This window comes from Canis lupus, chromosome 27, assembly GCF_011100685.1.
Source record: "Canis lupus familiaris isolate Mischka breed German Shepherd chromosome 27, alternate assembly UU_Cfam_GSD_1.0, whole genome shotgun sequence".
Taxonomy (NCBI): Eukaryota; Metazoa; Chordata; class Mammalia; order Carnivora; family Canidae; genus Canis; species Canis lupus.
In genome coordinates this window covers 10,206,458-10,224,998 of record NC_049248.1, presented here as the reverse complement: position 1 = coordinate 10,224,998, position 18,541 = coordinate 10,206,458, and the positions used below count along the sequence as shown (strand labels likewise).

General features: G+C 34.4%; 1 protein-coding gene across 3 annotated transcripts in view; it reads right to left on the bottom strand.

The window, feature by feature from the left end:
* The window catches only part of CLEC1B (C-type lectin domain family 1 member B), a 39,720-nt gene that overhangs the window by 1,206 nt on the left and 19,973 nt on the right, over positions 1 to 18,541 (bottom strand). For 2 of the 3 annotated variants that reach the window (XM_038576766.1, XM_038576765.1), the window contains exons 7-11: positions 13,444 to 13,544; positions 11,897 to 11,977; positions 3,695 to 3,841; positions 1,550 to 1,701; positions 9 to 130 (exon numbers count right to left, since the gene is read on the bottom strand). In XM_038576766.1, coding sequence (XP_038432694.1) covers positions 9 to 130; positions 1,550 to 1,701; positions 3,695 to 3,841; positions 11,897 to 11,977; positions 13,444 to 13,544 — 603 coding nt within the window. Of the gene's footprint in view, positions 1 to 8; positions 131 to 1,549; positions 1,702 to 3,694; positions 3,842 to 11,896; positions 11,978 to 13,443; positions 13,545 to 17,518; positions 17,837 to 18,541 lie in introns of those variants that run through there. The other variant, XM_038576767.1, reaches the window with a different exon arrangement.

Sequence of the window (18,541 nt, the reverse complement as noted above, 5' to 3'; positions counted from 1 at the left end):
ACACTTACAGGTCAGGGGAGGGAGAGGAACCATCTTGCCAAAGCCAAGGTTTGCTGAGTCCGTCTTGAGACAGTCCCACCCAGTAATCAAAGCCACTTTTGACCTTCTTCAGGCTGCCAGTGATAAAGTCCTAGAAGAAACAAGACCTCAACAGTGAGCTGAGGGGAAAACAATAAACTATCATGAAATACAAAGTTTGGCATTTTGCCTAGACAGACATTAATGGGGACTTGAGAGCTAAAGAATAGGAGAAAGGGTTTTATTTATTTATTTCTTAAAGATTTTATTTATTTAAATTTATTTATTTATTTATGAGAGACACAGAGTGAGAGGTAGAGACACAAGCAGAGGGAGAAGCAGGCTCCCTGCAGGGAGCCCAATGCAGGACTCGATCCCAGGACCCCAGGGATCATGCCCTGAGCCAAAGGCAAATGCTCAACCACCGAGCCACCCAGGTGTCTCAAGAGGGAGGGTTTTAAAGAAGGAATATATCTTATATATTTTTTTTATTGCCATATGATAGATGGTGTGTTAAGGACTATGGGGAAAATAGGTGTCTGGTATTAAAATAAACCTAACAGATCCAGAGTTGGGCAGATAATATATGTCAAAACAGGATGTTATACTGAACCTTCATTACCAGGAAAAATAAAAATATCCTTGACATCATAGACCATGTAGATCACTCTTTCCCAGTATTCTTCAATATGAGAAATAGTTTGGGAGATTCCAGAGGCAACTTAACTACAGGCATATTTTGTCAGAAAAAAACATTTAACTTTTGTCACCAAATTTGCACAGAATAGTGTAAACCTATCATTGCTATAAGTCCAAGTTGCCTTAGTTTATTTACTCCATATCTTTAACATATCCTTAAATTGTTCTCTCATTATTTTTGGAAAAATGAACTTTAACTAATTATTGAGTATAACAAGTGTACATTTTAATAAGGTCAGAAATGTGTAACTGTATTCTACTTCATACATATTTATGGGTAAAAATGATTTCAGGAAAGCACCGTTTGTTAGGATATTAGTAAACTAAGCTTAATGTCAACTAAACATTTCATTTAGCAAATGCTTATTTTTATAGACCTCGCCATTTCATTACACCATCTCCCTTTTTATACTGCTTTCTCTTTTAATTACAAAATTGCTATTGGCTGTTTACTTCCTTACATCATTGAAAATAACAAATTTGTAACAAATATACAATTATAATGGATGTATATCTAGGGATGGATTAACAAGTGACAAAAGGATATTTCCTTTATTCCCTCTCCTTTCTGATAAACAAAGGACATATCACTAACATATTCCCCTGGATTTCTGGATCACGTCTTGGTTTTCTTGTTGTTATTGTTTGTTCAATTAAAAGGAAAACAAACCTCGGTCATTCCTACTTTGTCTCTTTTAAACCCTTATTATATACAATAAATATACTACTGTTATAAAATATTAAGAAATCCTATCTAATTAGAATCAGTCCTTTCTTTTAATCGGTATCAGGGTATTTTCAGAATGATATGAAACTATGAGATGGTGTTTACCATTTCTTCTTTGCTGTCTATTTGTAGAAGATTAGAGCCCTCCTTCAAACAGTCCTCCTTACTGGTGTGCCAAATTTTCCAGTTTTCAAAGACATGGTAACAACTTTCTCCATTCTGAATCCAGTTGTCAGGACAAGGGCTGCAGTTGTGGGCTTTGAATATAAACATTTTACTTTGTTAAAGTTATTATAATAATATCAGCAGCACATTTCCTCAAAAGAAACCCTTGTCTCACCCCCAGCGAAGCTGAACATTGCAACCAAATGGTTCAGATGAGGCAATACTTACCACAATAAGAATTATATAATTATTTCCAAATGCACTAGGTCTGTAAGAATTAGTTTAAGACAGAATTAATTTCAGAATATTTTCCCCAAACTGTTCCTTTTCTATAATAGTGGAACTGATTACTCTATTTTTATAACTCTTCATCTTTTTAAGTTTACAACACATATAGTCTTTATTGTTAGCTTATTGTTCCATATCTGTAAATCTTACTGGCCCACTTTAGTTGGAATATATACTGGGCCATCAGGCAAGATAATAATAAGTTTCAAGTTGATGTATACATTCTGAGAGTTAAATATGAAAATGTTTCCTATAGGATGCATAGAACAAACAGTGCACTTTGAGAAGTGATTTGAAATATGTGGATGAAGAAAACTGAAGAAAAACATAAGTGACCAATAAGCTTATTTCAGGACTCAGGTATAACTTATTTGTAAGCCATATTGTTTAATCAGTTCTATGAAATCTGTCTTAAGAAAGAATGTATTCACAAAAGAATTGTGCTCAAGAGTATAAAAGGGGAACCAAAAAGCAAGAATTTGACCAAGTGTTTCTTGCACAGAGGGAAAGACAATGAAATTTCCAGAATCCTAATTTCTAGAGAGAGGCCTTCTATCTAAGGTCACAAATAGTTCATTATCGGTGTTCAGGGTTGGCTGTTGAGTTATTTAAAGCTCTTCAATTTCTTTTTTTTAAACTTTTTTTTTTATTGGAGTTCAATTTGCCAACATATAGCATAACACCCAGTGCTCATCCCACCAAGTGCCTCCCTCAATGCCCATCACCCAGTCACCCCAACCCCCTGCCCACTTCACCCTCACTGATATTTTCGCTCATTTTCTCTCCTTTCCCTTTATTCCCTTTCACTGATTTTTATATTCCCCCAAATGAATGAGACCATATAATGTTTGTCCTTTTCCAAAGCTTTTCAATTTATTTTGTTTGGAATCTATGCTAATTAGTGTCTTAACTATTGTTAAAATTATAGCAAGAGTGGTGTTGACAAAAGCAGCTGAAAGATTGGAGATATATTATTTGTAGATCTCCAAAATGGATTATTGCCAGTGTCTCAAGGTTAATGGCTCAGAGGTGGGCCTAACTTATGCTTGCATAAATCTATTATATTTAAAAACCCTGTTGGGCACACATTGATTCTGTAAACTTTTTTTTTTTTTTTTTTGGCTAAATTTCAACTAGAAGGTAGATTTTCAACCTCTTTCATTGGTAATTATTTAAATGGTATCCTACAGGGATGATTAATATCAATTAAGCAACCATAAAATACTTGACAAAGTATTTCTATGCAACACATAGAAATAAGGCTGTTTTAGGTTTAAAATTCTAGTAAAAAATGTAAAAGATAAATTTGAAGTAATTTCATAGAATTTTTAAAAAGAGTTGAACTCTGCTTTGTTATAATTTCATGATAGATACTCTGATTTTTAAATTATTTTTCTGCTGAAAGAGATATCTAAATTTGAATCTAAAGCATTGTTTAAACTAAATATATTGAAGAATTTAAAGCTGTAAAGATATACTTCTAAATTTGAATGATTGAATAAAACAAAATGCTACTTTAAAAAAATCTGATCTACTAATGCTACACATTTCCCTTTGCAATTTAACTGTATGTTTTTTAAATCTGCATTTCTTGAGATCTCAGTATTCTCCACATACTATTGAAGTATATAAACATATAAATAACATTGAACTGGAGTGTGGATGAAAAGATGACTCTCCTAATTTAAAATTCTGTCTGCAATTTTGTAGACAGTAAGATGAGTGCCACTGTTTCTTTTGAGGAATTGGTGCCCATATTTGTATCTGCACCATGGAAACTGATTTTGTATCAATTACCTGAACTGAAAGAGTTTTGCATCAAGGTTTGGCAATATTTCATCTGAAGGTTATGGTTTCTCTCCCATTGTGTGAAATTCAACAGTGCTCTGTCCTGAAGGATGAGCTTTTCTCGCTGTTTCATTGCAATGGTAGATACCTGGAACACTTCAGACAATAACAATAATTCTTAATTAAAAATACTGACAAATTACAACACAATAATTCTTCCATACAGAGTAAGGACAACTATAGATTACTGATTATTTTGTGACTTTAGTTTGCACCAAGTTTTTGTTTAAAGTTTACACTGTTCAGGGATCCCTGGGTGGCTCAGCGGTTTAGCACCTGCCTTTGGCCCAGGGTGTGATCCTGGAGTCCCAAGATCGAGTCCTGCATCAGGCTTCCTGCATTGAAGCCTGTTTCTCCCTCTGCCTATGTCTCTGCCTCTCTCTCTCTGTGTCTCTTATGAATAAATAAATAAAAATCTTTTAAAAAATATAAAAAAATAAAGTTGACACTGTTCAAGAATCAAAAACTTCAAAGGATACAGAGGAAAAATCCCCTTTGCCACTTGGATGGATGTACCCAACTCCACTCCCCAGAGCAGTCAGGCTTATGAATTTCTTTTTTATTCTTCCATACATATTTCGAATTTTATCAACCAATGAATATAAAATGCTTCCTCTTCTCTTTAAACAAATAGTAACAATCTACTTACATGGTTTTTCATCTTTTATCTTACCACTTAAAATATATTTTGGGCATAATTCTGTATCAGTATACAAAGAGCTTTCTCGTTCTTTTATTTTAACATTATCAGATTCCATTATAAGGGTATATCATGATTTATATTAGTCATTCTCTACTAACTTTTAGACTATTTGTAATCTTTTGGTATTCTGGAAATAAATACTGTAATAAAGGACCTTAATCATACATAATTTCACACATATGCAAGTATATTTTTAAGAGAAGTTGCTAGGTCAAAGTTTATGTGCATTTAAATTGTATATAGATATTTCCAAATTACCTTCGTGTAGGTTGTTGCAAGTGGTATTTCAATATCATTTGAATTTGCATTTCCATTTTTACTCTTGGTGTTGAAACTTTATTTCATACTTATAAAGGTCAGTTGCATTTCTTTTTCTATGAAGTGTATAATTATATATGGCCTATATAATCACATGCTGTAATTTTTTTCATTGGGTTTCTAGTCTTTTCGTTATTGTTTTATATGAGGTCCTGGGATCCCTGGGTGGCGCAGCGGTTTAGCGCCTGCCTTTGGCCCAGGGAGCGATCCTGGAGACCCGGGATCGAATCCCACGTCAGGCTCCCGGTGCATGGAGCCTGCTTCTCCCTCTGCCTATGTCTCTGCCTCTCTCTCTCTCTGTGTGTGACTATCATAAATAAATGAAAAAAAAATTATATGAGGTCCTTATTGTGCTATGAGAATTCATTCCACACAGGTCCGGGATCAGCTTGAACAGTGTTTCTAAAGTTCCTGCCTGGCACTGACCTCTGGACAAAGTATGAGACATACTGAATAATAGTATATAACTTTGTAATCATCAGTCTGAGGATTTTTTGGTCAGATGATCCTGGCTTGTCAGCATTGTTTACTGATGCCATATGAATGATGATTTGCCCCTGGTCACAAGGAGATTCTGAGTAGGCTCTGCTGTTGAAGCTGATTACTTGGCAGAAATATGGCTATGTGGTCAGCATAATATAAAAATACCCAAGCAAGACTCATCTTGGGTTCCCTGCTACCAAAGTGCTCTGTGTTCCTGACTCAAGAGAGAATTCACATCCTGAGAGGACAGTTACAGAGGGAAGACAAAGTGCTTATTTGCACCCGGGCTCTTCAGACCATATCCTTACCTTAATGTGGTTCTTAAACTGTATCCTTTTCTTGTAATAAAATGTAGATTTGTCAACACTGTCATTTCAAGTCCTGTGAATCTTCTCCATTCCTATTTAACTGATTCTGTTACCGCACTTAACATGTTGGTAATGCATGATATGAGCCATGAATCTCCCAGTGTCTTTTGATTTTGCTTTTGGTAGTTCACCCCACATACATCAGATGCTTTTTGAGTCATTTTTAGCAAAAGTCTTACACCTGAGATTATATTTTTATAAATATATTTCACTTTCGTATTTTGATGTAGCTGCAATTTATTTTATTGGAATGCATAAGATATGACTTCCAAATTCTTTCCCTAGATGGCTAAATTGTGCTCTCATATCATTTACTGAACAACCCTCTCCTCATCCTCTTTTAACTGCCATCTTTAGCTTACTGTAATTTTCAATAAACTACTTTGATATATTTATAATATTTTAATTATATTCAATCTACTTGCTTATCTACTCATATGTCAATACCACATAGGCTTCATTATTTTAGATTTATAATTTATTTCTATATTTGGCAAGGGCAGTCCTCCCGTTTTCATATTATTTTTACATTTTTTTGTAGTTCTTTACCTATAAATCTGAATAGCTTTTTAAGTCAGTTCTTTTTTTTTAATATTTTTTTAAAAATTATTTATTTGGCAAAGAGAGAGAACAGGAATACAAGCAGGGAGAGGGACAAAGGGAGAATGAGAAGCAGACTCCTTGTTACACAGGAAACCCAATGCAGGGCTGGATCCCAGGACCCAGGGATCATGACCTGAGCTGAAGACAGACACTTAACTGACTGAGTCATCCAGGCACCCCAAATCAGTTCTTTTTAAAAATCATATTATAAAGTATCAATTCCTATTTTATTAAATATTTTTAACATAGATATTAACTTTCTTTATGCTGTTTGGCTTTTATAGAATTCCTTGAATCTGTTGCTTTATATTTTTAATCAGTGTGGGAAAATATTCATGTAAGAAGTCTTAAAATAATATTACTTTTGTCTAACTCTCTCTGTCTTCTACGCTTGGGTCTACTATTACACATATGCTAATATTTCTCAATATACTCTAGGACTCTCATCCTCTTCTATGTTTTGCTCAAGAGCTATGGACAATGGATGAATATGCCTTATCTATCAGTAATCCTGGTTGCTAGTGGCTTGGATTATGTTCCTTCTTCTTAGCGAAAGGTTGAATGTAACCAGAGTGGGGAGTAAGAGGGTGATGTTATTTATTTATTCTATTTATAATCTGGTATGTTTGGAAATTCCCTTTTAGGAATTTGAAGTATTGTTCCAAAATTTTGAATTTTGATGTTTTCTAGATTAATTATATTCTTGAGTCTATTTCTGTTTTGTTTATTACTACCTGAAAAGGTTGTACTACATAAAGCTGTAATAAAATTGGAGAAAGGGAAAGGAGACTTCTCTTTAGATTCCCCCTAAATGGGAAGCAAGGTATTGTATCTTTACTGGTGTTCTGCTTGTAATCAATTTGCAACAAATGAAGAACAAAGATTCAACAGTGTATTTACTTAGGAGAATATAAAACAAATGTTTTTAAAGCCCTCAAAATAAGAGTATTTTTTATATCATGTTATATGATATATCTAATTGATGAATTAAGAAAATGAAAAAGAACAGTAAAAATAAATGGAAAATATGACTTTTTAGAAAATATTTTGCACAATAGAGTTTTTAAAATAGAAAGTAATTAGTATAAGTCATATGGTAGGACAAATAGAAAATATAAAATAGTAGGAAGAAAATAAGAAATTACTCCTACTTACATTGAAACCTACCATTCAAATAACAGTTGCTAATAGTTTATATCTATTGAAACTTTTTCCATATGTGTATGTAAAAAACACATCTATTTTACATATAATGTTTATGAAACTGTATTTTTCCATTACTGACTTATTAATCATCTTATTTCATGGCAAAATATTGCATAACCATATCTCCATGTTAATAACAATAGTTCTAAAAGACTTCTTTAAATTACTGCAGTGTATCCTTTTATATCAATGTAACATGATTAATTTTTACCAGTTATTTTATTTTCAGATATCTATGTATGCACTTTTGATGGTATATAGGAATAATTTATAATTAATTCATTCATTACTTTATTACCATGATACTTTAAACAGGATATAGATTTCCATTCATTGCTCTTTGTGAGAAACATGTCCTCTTTTCTACTATGCATATTAAATTACATACATTATATGTGTTATAATGTATATAGTACATTATTATATATATAATTTAAATATTAGTATTGACTTTTACAATGAAAATTTTCATGGAAAAAACATTTCACATTCTTTGTTAAAATGGAATGATGATTAAGATAAAATAATTATTAAAAATTAAACATGATTTTTATAGCTCAAAATCTACTGGCTATAACATAATCTATAACTAGGAAGGACAAGCAGTTAGGAATGTTTGAAGTACACAAATTGTTTCTTGTTTAACACAACCTTTTTGTTTCTATAACTAGTTTTATTTAACAAAAGTCCTAAGAATATTTTGAGAATGTATAAGATGACCTTGGTAAATGACAATTTTTGGGGGGAACCCACCACGAGCTCCCTTCCCAGTGGGAAGTTTGCTTGTCTCTACCTCACTGCCTTCTCTCTGCTCATTCTCTCCACTCTCTCTCAGATAAATAAATGAAATCTTTAAAAAAAAATGACAGTATCGATAGCACAAAAATGAAAGTCACTATACTTGAACAAAAGCCAATGGTAAAAGTATTTTACATTGGTATAGTGATATTTAAAAGTTTGAGGGATCCCAGGGTGGCGCAGCGGTTTAGCGCCTGCCTTGGGCCCAGGGCGCGATCCTGGAGACCCAGGATCGAATCCCACATCGGGCTCCCGGTGCATGGAGCCTGCTTCTCCCTCTGCCTGTGTCTCTGCCTCTCTCTCACTGTCTGCCTATCATAAATAAATAATAAAAAAAAAATAAAAAAAAATAAAAGTTTGAAAAGTATTTATACTTATTAACACACAACAAAAGAAAGCCAAAACTTTTATTTGTAAGTATGTCCCAGAAATAACTGAAAGTTTTAAATACTTTTTAAAAAAGATTTTACTTATTTATTTATGAGAGATACAGAGAGAGAGGCAGAGACATAGGCAGAGGGAGAAGCAGTTCCTCGAGGGGAACCTGAATGGGACTTGATCCCAGGACCCCGGGTTCATGTCCTGAGCCAAAGGCAGATGCTCAACCACTGAGCCACCCAGGCGTCCCAAGTTTTAAATACTTTATTTTCTGGCTAGCTTTTCTTTATCTTCATTGAAATATTTTCTTCACCCAACTTTTGTTCTGGAAGTTAAAAATATTGTTTAATACATTCCATGGGATTACGACATTAAAAAACAACAAAAAGTAAACACTGATATTGTCACCATATATCTCCTTCTCCTGATCCCATTTTTAGTTACTTCTTATATATCCTTCTGGTATTAACTGACATATGAAGAAAATATTGGTTTTCAATCAAATTGTGGTGTACTGCATACATGACTTTAGACGTTGCTTTTTTCACTTAAGGATGTATCGGGAAGACATTTATGTCTCAGTCCATAGAGAGCACCTGCTTTTTACTGCTGTTGCTTTTCCACCCTCCCCCTTTAAAACCCATCTCTCTCCTCTCCCTCCTTCTCCCCTCCCCTCTTCTCTCCCCTTCTTCCTTCTCCTTCTCTATTTCCTCTTCTTTCTCTTCTCCTCCTTTCTTTTCTTTTCCTCCTTCTGTTTCTCTTTCTTTTCCTTCTTTTTCTCCTCTTTGTTTCATGGTATTCCATGGTGTGGATGTAATATTGTACTATTGTTAATTTAAATGATCCCTTAAATGATAGGCATTGAAGTTCTTACAATTTTTTTTTATATCCCGTTGCTATATGTGTAGGTTTATCTATAGGAAAAGTTTCCAAAAGTGGCATTTCTGGGTCAAAAATAATTAGTATAGTTTAAAATAACCCAGAGTTTGTCAGGAACATGATTGTCATAATTTATCTAAACAGATTTCATGAACTATACAGAGAGAAAAACAAAATTAAAATTGTATTGACAGCAAGTTTCTTGAGGACATGGAAAATGTAGAGTATGCTTTTACAAACACCCTTAGTATGTACTATGTGTGTTTTTTGGCTATGTAATAATTGGTGATTGGAGACTATAGGTTCATTTTTATATAAAGACAAATTCTATATCCCAATTACTTAATAATATTACTTGAAGTATTGCATCTTTAGATAATCTTGTTTTTAATTGAAAATGTTCTTTATAAACTTCATTTGTTTTATCTTCTAACCCCAGGTAGTTCATATTTATAAAGCAGCATTGAAATTTATTATATCGGTGTGATATTTAAACCATATCTTTTGATATTTGCAATGCCAGTTAAATATGAATTCTTGGGGGATCCCTGGGTGGCTCAGTGGTTTAGCGCCTGCCTTTGGCAGGGGGTCCTGATCCTGGAGCCCCAGGATCGAGTCCCACGTAGGGTTCCCAGCATGGAGCCTGCTTCTCCTTCTGCCTGCGTCTCTGCCCCCACCCCCTCTTTCTATGTCTATCATAAATGAATAAATAAAATCTTTTAAAAAATATGAATTCTTGTACTGTCATTAGAATGGAGTTCAACAATATTCTGTTCAAAGTGTCCAGGTTTTAGAAAAGAAACTGAATCATTAGATGTTAATTGATTTATCAGTTAGTTCTCTTTCAACTCTGGAATCTATTTCCAGTGTGTCTGTTTGATAAATATATATTTAAATGTGAGTTCCTTAAAAAAAAAAAGACTTGGATTTGGTTTAAATAATGCATTTTTATATGAAGCACAAAGAGAGAGTAGGGTGAGATAAGGAAAGCTTTCTGGAAGTGCTAACATTTGCTGTGAGCAGTACAATTTCTTTTGAGATGATAGACAGGGTAACAATTCTTTATTGAGCTTCTAGTAATTCTTAAATCAATTTTCTAAGAAGAATCAGGAAAATAAACTCACAGCTAATATGAACAAGATTAGGTTTCTTGTATTTTGTGAAAGTAAACCTGAACCCATCTCTTTCTCATTGTAGAACTCATAATTCTCCCTCATTGCTAAAGTCTTCTACATAAAGAAATGCTTTGCCAGAGCATATGAAAAGGAAGAATTATCTGAACTATAATTTTTATCTCTGTCTTTCTAACCTTCTTAGTAGTAGCATGAGTGATAATGCAGTTATTAGTTGTTTTTTTTGTTTATTTTTTAGAATCATAGCCCTGTAATTATATTTTATAGAAGTTTCACTTGCCAGATATGAAAACATGTCTTAAATTTAGACTAAAGGAAATAAATGTGATTAAATATGGCCCACATAAAATGCTTAGGTTTGCATTAAACTTATTAATTTGTACTTTGCCTAATGTAAAGTGAAAGACTTACTAAAATAATCTGCATAAAAATAAGTTTAGAATACATACAGTTTTAGAAAAGAAAGCTTTATACTTAATCCTGCAAATTGCCTCCTTTAGCATACTAATATGATTCACAAATTGAATCATAACAATAGGTAATTATTTGCATTATTTTCCCCAAAGAGACCTACAGCATTAGAATTGGGCTAAAAAACATGCAAATGAACATTAAATGTTATTAAAAGTGACATACTAGTGCTTTGTGAGTTATATAAATGTCCCATAATTTAAATTAGGAACACTTGGGGGGTCTGGGTGGCTCAGTCGGTTAAGCATCTGACTTCAGCTCAGGTCATCATCTCATGGTCCTGGTATTAAACCCCTTATCAGCCTCCCTGCTTAGCAGGGAGTCTGCTTCTCCCTTTCCCTTTTCCTCTGTCCCTCCCCACTCTCATGTTCTCTCTCTTGAATAAAAAAAAAAAATCTTAAAAAAATTAGTAAGTCATTATTTTAGATCACTTATATGCATTTACATGTTTCTAATTGTTTCTCTATTTATAAATTATAACATTTTATTTATAATGATATACATAAATAAAATTGTATATAAAGGTATATGCAGGGATGCCTGGGTGGCTCAGCAGTTGAGAGTCTGCCTTAACCTCAGGGCGTGATTCTGGGATCCAGGATCGAATCCCACATTGGGCTCCCTGCGTGGAGCCCACTTCTCCCTCTGCCTGTGTTTCTGCCTCTCTCTCTGTCTCTCATGAATAAATAAATTAAATCCTTAAAAAAAAAGCTTTATTCAGCATATATGTAGGTTTGTAATGTATAATTGTGTATAAAGTATATGAAATATATGTATATAGATTATTTTGAAGATATCCTTGTGTACTTACACTTGAGGCCCAAGAAAACAGAGGTTGCTATTGAGCCCACGCAGAGAATACATGTAATCACCGTCACCAGACACCATGCTCCTGGAGTAGGATGGGGCAATGACAGTGAGTTAGAGAAAGTAGATGAGAGAAATGGGTTGGGTTAAAACTAGACTGAATGAAAGAAAGAATTAGTATTCTTACTCGAGAATCCTTGAGGCCATGGGAACTGTGATAACAGGAAAAAAGAACTCCAACTTTTTGAAATGCAAGTTAAAACTCAGAACACCTTTGATTTAGAAAGATGTCAAATCCAAGAGGTTAAGTAACATACTCCTCTTACCTCTTATGGTGCTACAATCTTACTAACTAGTTACCTATATTCTATTCTGACAATCTTTTAGAGATTATAGCAAACCAGGTAGCAGGCTTTCATATTTGAAAGTAGAAATGCTGTGGCACATCATCCCTTTTCAGTGCCACTTGAACATGACTATTTCTGAGATATTTCTTTTAAACATACAATTTTGGATGAGGAATACCTCCCCTCCACCCCAGGTAATCTTGCATCTATCCAGGAAAGAAAAATGAAGAATGTGTGGTTTGTTATATTCTTAACACAAATCAGAGAAAAAATAAAACTTACCTTTGGATTATGTGGTAGGCTGAATAATGCCCCTGTCCCAAATGCCCATGTCCTACTCTCTGGAACTTGTAAATGTTACCTTTTGTGGCAAAAAAAGACTTTACACTGTATTAAGTTAAGGATCTTGAGATGGGGACATTATCCTTTTTATCTGGGCCTTTATAAGTGAGAGGTTAGTGGTCAGGGTGCTACATGATGATGGAAGCAGAAAGAAATTTGAAGGCGTAATTGCAGGCTTTGAAAATGGAGGAAGGGGCCATGAGCCAAGCGGAGCAAGAAATGCAGCTCTAGAAACTGGAAAACACAAATAAATGGAACCTCCCCTAGCTAGAGCCTCTCGAAGGAATGCAGCCCTGTCAACATTTTGCCCAATGAAACCTATTCTGGAATTCTGATCTTTAGAACTGTTAAGATACTAAATTTATGTTGTATTAACCCTCTTGGTCTGTGGTAATTAATTATCAACATGATAGGAATCGAATACAAATGTTACAGAACACCAGGACTGATCACCATAGCATACAGCTTCAGGCTGGTAGGATTTTCAGTTTTTCAACCTCTTTTTTTCTCTTTATTTCCTAGTGTTTGTCAGGTAATTTTCAGGGCATTTTATACAGGAACTAAAATAATAAAAATATATGATTTTTTTCATTTATCTTCCAAATCCAGGAATTCTTTGTCCTTCCAGCAAGAGACAGGGGAAAAAGTTACCATATATTTGTCAAATCCATTGATCTCTTCCTTTTGCACCTTTAGTTACTCTTCCACATCACTTCATTTTTTAATATTAGCATATCATGCACATTATCATATGCATGCATATGTGGGTTATTTCATTAGAAAAATCACCTTGGGCTCATCATAGAACAGGAAACAAAACATAAACTGCAAAGTCTTGGATTGAATAATTAGAACTGGTTACCTGAATATTTGGTGGAAGATAGGTGTTTCTGGTAAAAGCTTGGTGTTGGACTATCCCAACGAAGAGAGGTGTATGTTTCTTCCTCCTGCATGTCTGAGATGCTGTGATAGGTAAAGCAGTCCACATGAGAAGCTAAGATAAATAACTCCTCTTACGGAAGGAACAGGCTCGTGAAAGAACTGAAATTGGCTACTTCTCACAGTAGTGGGAAACTATGTTTGGGTTTAATATATAGAATAGATGCATTTTCATCTGGAAAGCAGAAGTTTATGAAGTTTAAGCCAAAGTATAACTTGCTAAAGTAGGAAGTGAGAAAAGAAACCGAATTGAAAGGGCCTAAGGTAGAGTAAGTTATTGCTCTGGGTTCTGAAGTGCAGCAGTTGTTGAAGTGGATTATACCACTGGATTATTACCAAGATAAAAAGAATAGAGGTGCAAAAAAAAATGCACTTCTATTTGGTACAAAACATGAAGAATGTGGATGACATAGACAGCAAAGATCCGAGGTTAGCTCACATTGGACAAACCAGGGTATAAGGAGCTATAGATCATTGTGTATCCTTATCCTTAAAAAAAAAAAAGCTAGGAAGGAATTTCTCCCCTAAAATAAATTTACCCACTGTATTAGTTAGGGTAATGCAGTTTCTGTGACAAGTAAATCTCAAAAAAATCAGTTGTTTAACACAATAAAGATTATTTCTTGCTCTCATGACAATTTAGCTCCAGTAATCCTGGTTAGTGGGAAGATTTCCTCCAAATGGGACCCAGGCTTCTATCTTGTGAGACTTTGGAGTCCCTTAGAAAGGAAAAGAGAAGATGGCAAATCCGTGTCTACTTCTTGAAAGCCATAATCAAGAAGTAACATATAGCATACCCACATCAACTAATGCAATGCCTGTTTTAGCTCTAAAAGGCTGGGTCTGATAAATGTAATTTTTGCCTGGCTGGCAAACTTTTGATGACTACTTTGCTCTAAATGAGAAGCATGAATTATTTAGTGGATAGATGGCTATTTCTGCCACATCTTGTGATTATAGCCTTGGTATTAAGAAACTTGATATTTTAATCATCATTCACATATTGGCCATTTGTCCTTATGACCAAGGATCATATCTTGATAATTTATAGTTTGCAAATCTCAACAATCTGCAAAATTGCAATGTTCTTTTTTGTTTCACTATCTCCCTGGATCAATCATTGATCTCTATAACAAAGCAAAACAAATGGCATACTCAAAGAGTAATCTAAGGGCATTGGATAAAGACATTGTTTATAAAGTTTGGGGAAGGGGTAATGGGAACAAAAAGAGGTGCTGAAATATGCATTGGGATGATGTTATCACCCCTAGGCCTGAGGAGTTAAGAGGAGGGTCTTTGAACCTTGTGACTGTCTGATGGGGGCCATGGCCTAAGATACAGAACACACAGCCTTTGTCAAATGTGGCATGGTAGGGAGAAAGCCAAGGGAATGAATACCCTGACCATGCTCTCCTTTCACCCTTTGATTACTGTGAGTGCCTCCCAATAGCTAAATTAACTGTAAGCCAGAGGAAAGTTGCTCCAAAAAGTGTTGTTCATTTGAGCTCTACCTCCCAAGGCACAGGGTGGGCCTGAGAGGATCTTAGGAGGTAAACCCAAGCAAATTCTCCATACATTTCAAATGATTTTCCTGCGACCTGAGATTCTAACCTGAAAAATAATGTGACTTAACTCTCTGTAGCCTTTATCATGTAATGATTTCTATCCTGAGGAGAAAAAGAGGAAGAAACCATAAGTATACCAAACATGCATAAGACTAATGTTGGGAGTACAGGAAAGGAAATTCAGTGAATTGTCATTAACTCCCAGGTGCTCTCAAATTTTATCAGTACCAAATATAAAGCTCAGGAAGATCTAGTTTTCTCTAATACAATACATTCTCTGATAAGTTTCTTTGGGGGAAACATTGGGCTCTCCCAATAAAGGATTAATATGTTACTTGTATTGCTCTTGTTTTTAATTGAACTACTTGCTATTATTTATTACATTCCAAGCACTGTTTCAATGGGCTTTTATGTGAATTATTTTGATTCTCAAAATAGCTCTCTGATAGAAACACTATTATTAGTACATTGTAACTTAATTGTAAATTGAAGCACAGATAGATCAAATTATTTACTGAAGTTCACTTGGGTAGTAAGTGGAAGAGTTAATATTTGAAACTAGGTGGTCTTATCACAGAACCTGTGCTATTAAAATCTGTACTATTCCAATTTCATGTATAAGATGCTTTTGATCTGAGTACCAGAGAAAAGAATTTTTGTAGGCATGGTTTGATTGGTTTATATATTTTTTAAAGATTTTGTTTATTTATTCATGAGAGACACACACAGAGAGAGGCAGAGACACAGGCAGAAGGAGAAGCAGACTCCAATGCAGGGAGTCCAATGTGGGACTCGATCGTGGATCCTGGGATCATGCCCTGAGCTGAAGGTAGACGCTCAATCGCTGAGCCACCCAGGCATCCCTAAGGTTTACATTTTTTAATTATGTTTTTTTGCCACGAATGAAGATATTATTCTTTGAAATTTACTGGTGCCATAGTAACATATAAACATGTTTTTCCGTTTGTGGGCAATAAAACACTAAAGTCCAGAGATACGGTTGGTTGTTTTTGGATGGTTTTCTGAATTATTAGTTCCTATTCCATTTCTCTAAGTCAATAAGTAAAAACAGTAAAATAATGATACTATACCTCAAAAGCCAAGATCTCAAGACATTTGAAGTAGAAACAGAATCTGAAGCATTTGCATTATTTTTCCTTAGTCCCCCCAAAATCTGCTTGTTGATATTGATAATCTACATCAAGATAAAGATTCAAGTGTCTTTGAGTGTTAGAGCACGAAGGTAAGTAATACAGACTTATTGAATATATATTACATGCTTGGTACTGTATTTAATATTTTATATATTGTACTAAATGATCCTCACTATTACCTGTGAGTAAAGTAATAATATCAAGCCCATTTCATAAGTGAGGAAACAGAGTAATTTAGCAAAAGCCACACAGGGAGCAAGTTCTAATGTAATTTTTCTCAAAATATATTAAAACCAATTTGTAGCTTTGTCTCAGCCTTCCACTGAGAACCTTATGCATTTGTATTTGAACATCTGTATGCTTTAACAAACATCTCAAGTGAGATGTTTCAGAATCTTATTTATAAATTTTGTTACCACCAATGTAAGAAGAAAGAGTACTTCAGGGAAGCTGTGGGAAAGAAATGCAATTTTTGCCTATTATCCTATGAAAGAGTGCCTCTCCACATATCTATAAATTCTTCATGAATTACTCAGCAAAAACCAAGCATAGAACTGTCAGGAAAAGATAAAACATTTGTACTTGCTGTTTTGTTAACTTGCCTATAGACCTTGTTAAGAAGTATTTTTCTTATTTTTAAGCACCATCAAGTTTTTTGCATAGAAATTTTGTTTTCCTTGTGCAGAAGGAAACTTTATTTTCTGTGCTGTTGAATCTGACTGAAGATGGATTCCAAATCACAATTGTGTAATGTTTTACAGATCAATCATCTCACACAATTGGAAGCAGCTGTCTTTCTGTTTTTGCTGAGCCGGGAACCGTGTTTGGTGCCAGGCATACAACAGCAAATGGGAAAGTCATGGTGTTGGCCTTCATGGGACTCTGATGTTTTATTAGATTGTACAACTGTAAAATAATGGGTGCGATTCTATCTGAAATGTGAGAAAATGAACGTTAAAGTGACTACATGACTAATTGGTCCACGGTTGTACATTAAGTAATCATACAATCTAGATTATTCTACTTACTCCAAGTTTAGTATCCTTTCCATTACCTTATGCTGTCTTTCAGATTTAGGTATTTTGCACAGCTTAAGCCAATTAAGTTCTAACTTTTCTTATTTCAATTTAAAATGTATATGTTTATGTCTGAAAATGCGCCAAATCATACCATGTTGAGATGATTAGGAATGGAAGAGAAGAAGAAAGAAAATCCATGGAAACAGAACAATTGAGAACCAATGATCATAGGCTTCTGGATGTATAAAGAAGAAACAAAGTTATCTTATCCCTTGTTATAAAGGGATATATATATATATTGAAGTGGTATTGTTAGAAAAGATAATGCAAAGGTGACTCCAAGGGAAATAAAGGGAAAATTTTATGGCTAGCGAGTTCTGCATCCAGATCTTTCATTGTAAAATTGAGCACTTGTCTATGACATCTCTTTGCATTAAAGTAGTGCGTCCACATTCACCATGCCTGCCTTTCTCTCACATATTAAATAATGTTTGTTCTTACAGACGGTAGGGTAAATTTTCCCATTATAAAAATAAGCACAATTCATATTTTCTCTTTCGTTTCCAGAAAGCTCAAACCTGTGAATGGAAAAGACAGAATGAGTTCCTTCGAAAGCTATATAAACAGTCAACAATTAAACTCTGTGTGAAAGTATTTTGTTGCACAAAGTGGAAACAAAAAGTAGGGGGATTAAAGCAAAAAGACACATTCAGATCATTGATGAATTTTCAATCTGCTTCGGAGAATAAAGTATGTACATCTGAGTAACTCAATAGCAATTTACTATAGCAGTGATTAAGCAACAAGTGAGCAGTAGGCAAATAGGTGTCCAGAGAAAGAGATGGATGGGATGTGAAATGATAGGAAAAGCTTTACTTTTTCATCTTTTCATGGAAGATAATGCTTTAGTTCTGCCTTGAAGGAAGGGTAGGATTTAGATCAACAGAGAAGAGGTGAGAGACCCTATAGGTCAAGTAGCTGCACCAAGTGGGACTGCGCTTAAGGAAAAGTAAGTTGATTAAATACTTTTGAAATGAGGATTTATGCTACAAGGTAGCAGAGATAAGGCAGCACACTCTATTGTAGTTGCCTGTTAACTTGTCTATGTTCTCTGCTGTGCTGATTATAACAAGAGAACAAAAAAAATGTATATATTTAATTTATTCACCAAATACCTATGGGATACCCTCTATGTGCCTAAGTTTGTGTGTGTGTGCTGATATTGATAGAGTAAACAAGGACACGGCCAGTTCTACTAGGGAAGTTACATCATGGTAAGAGGA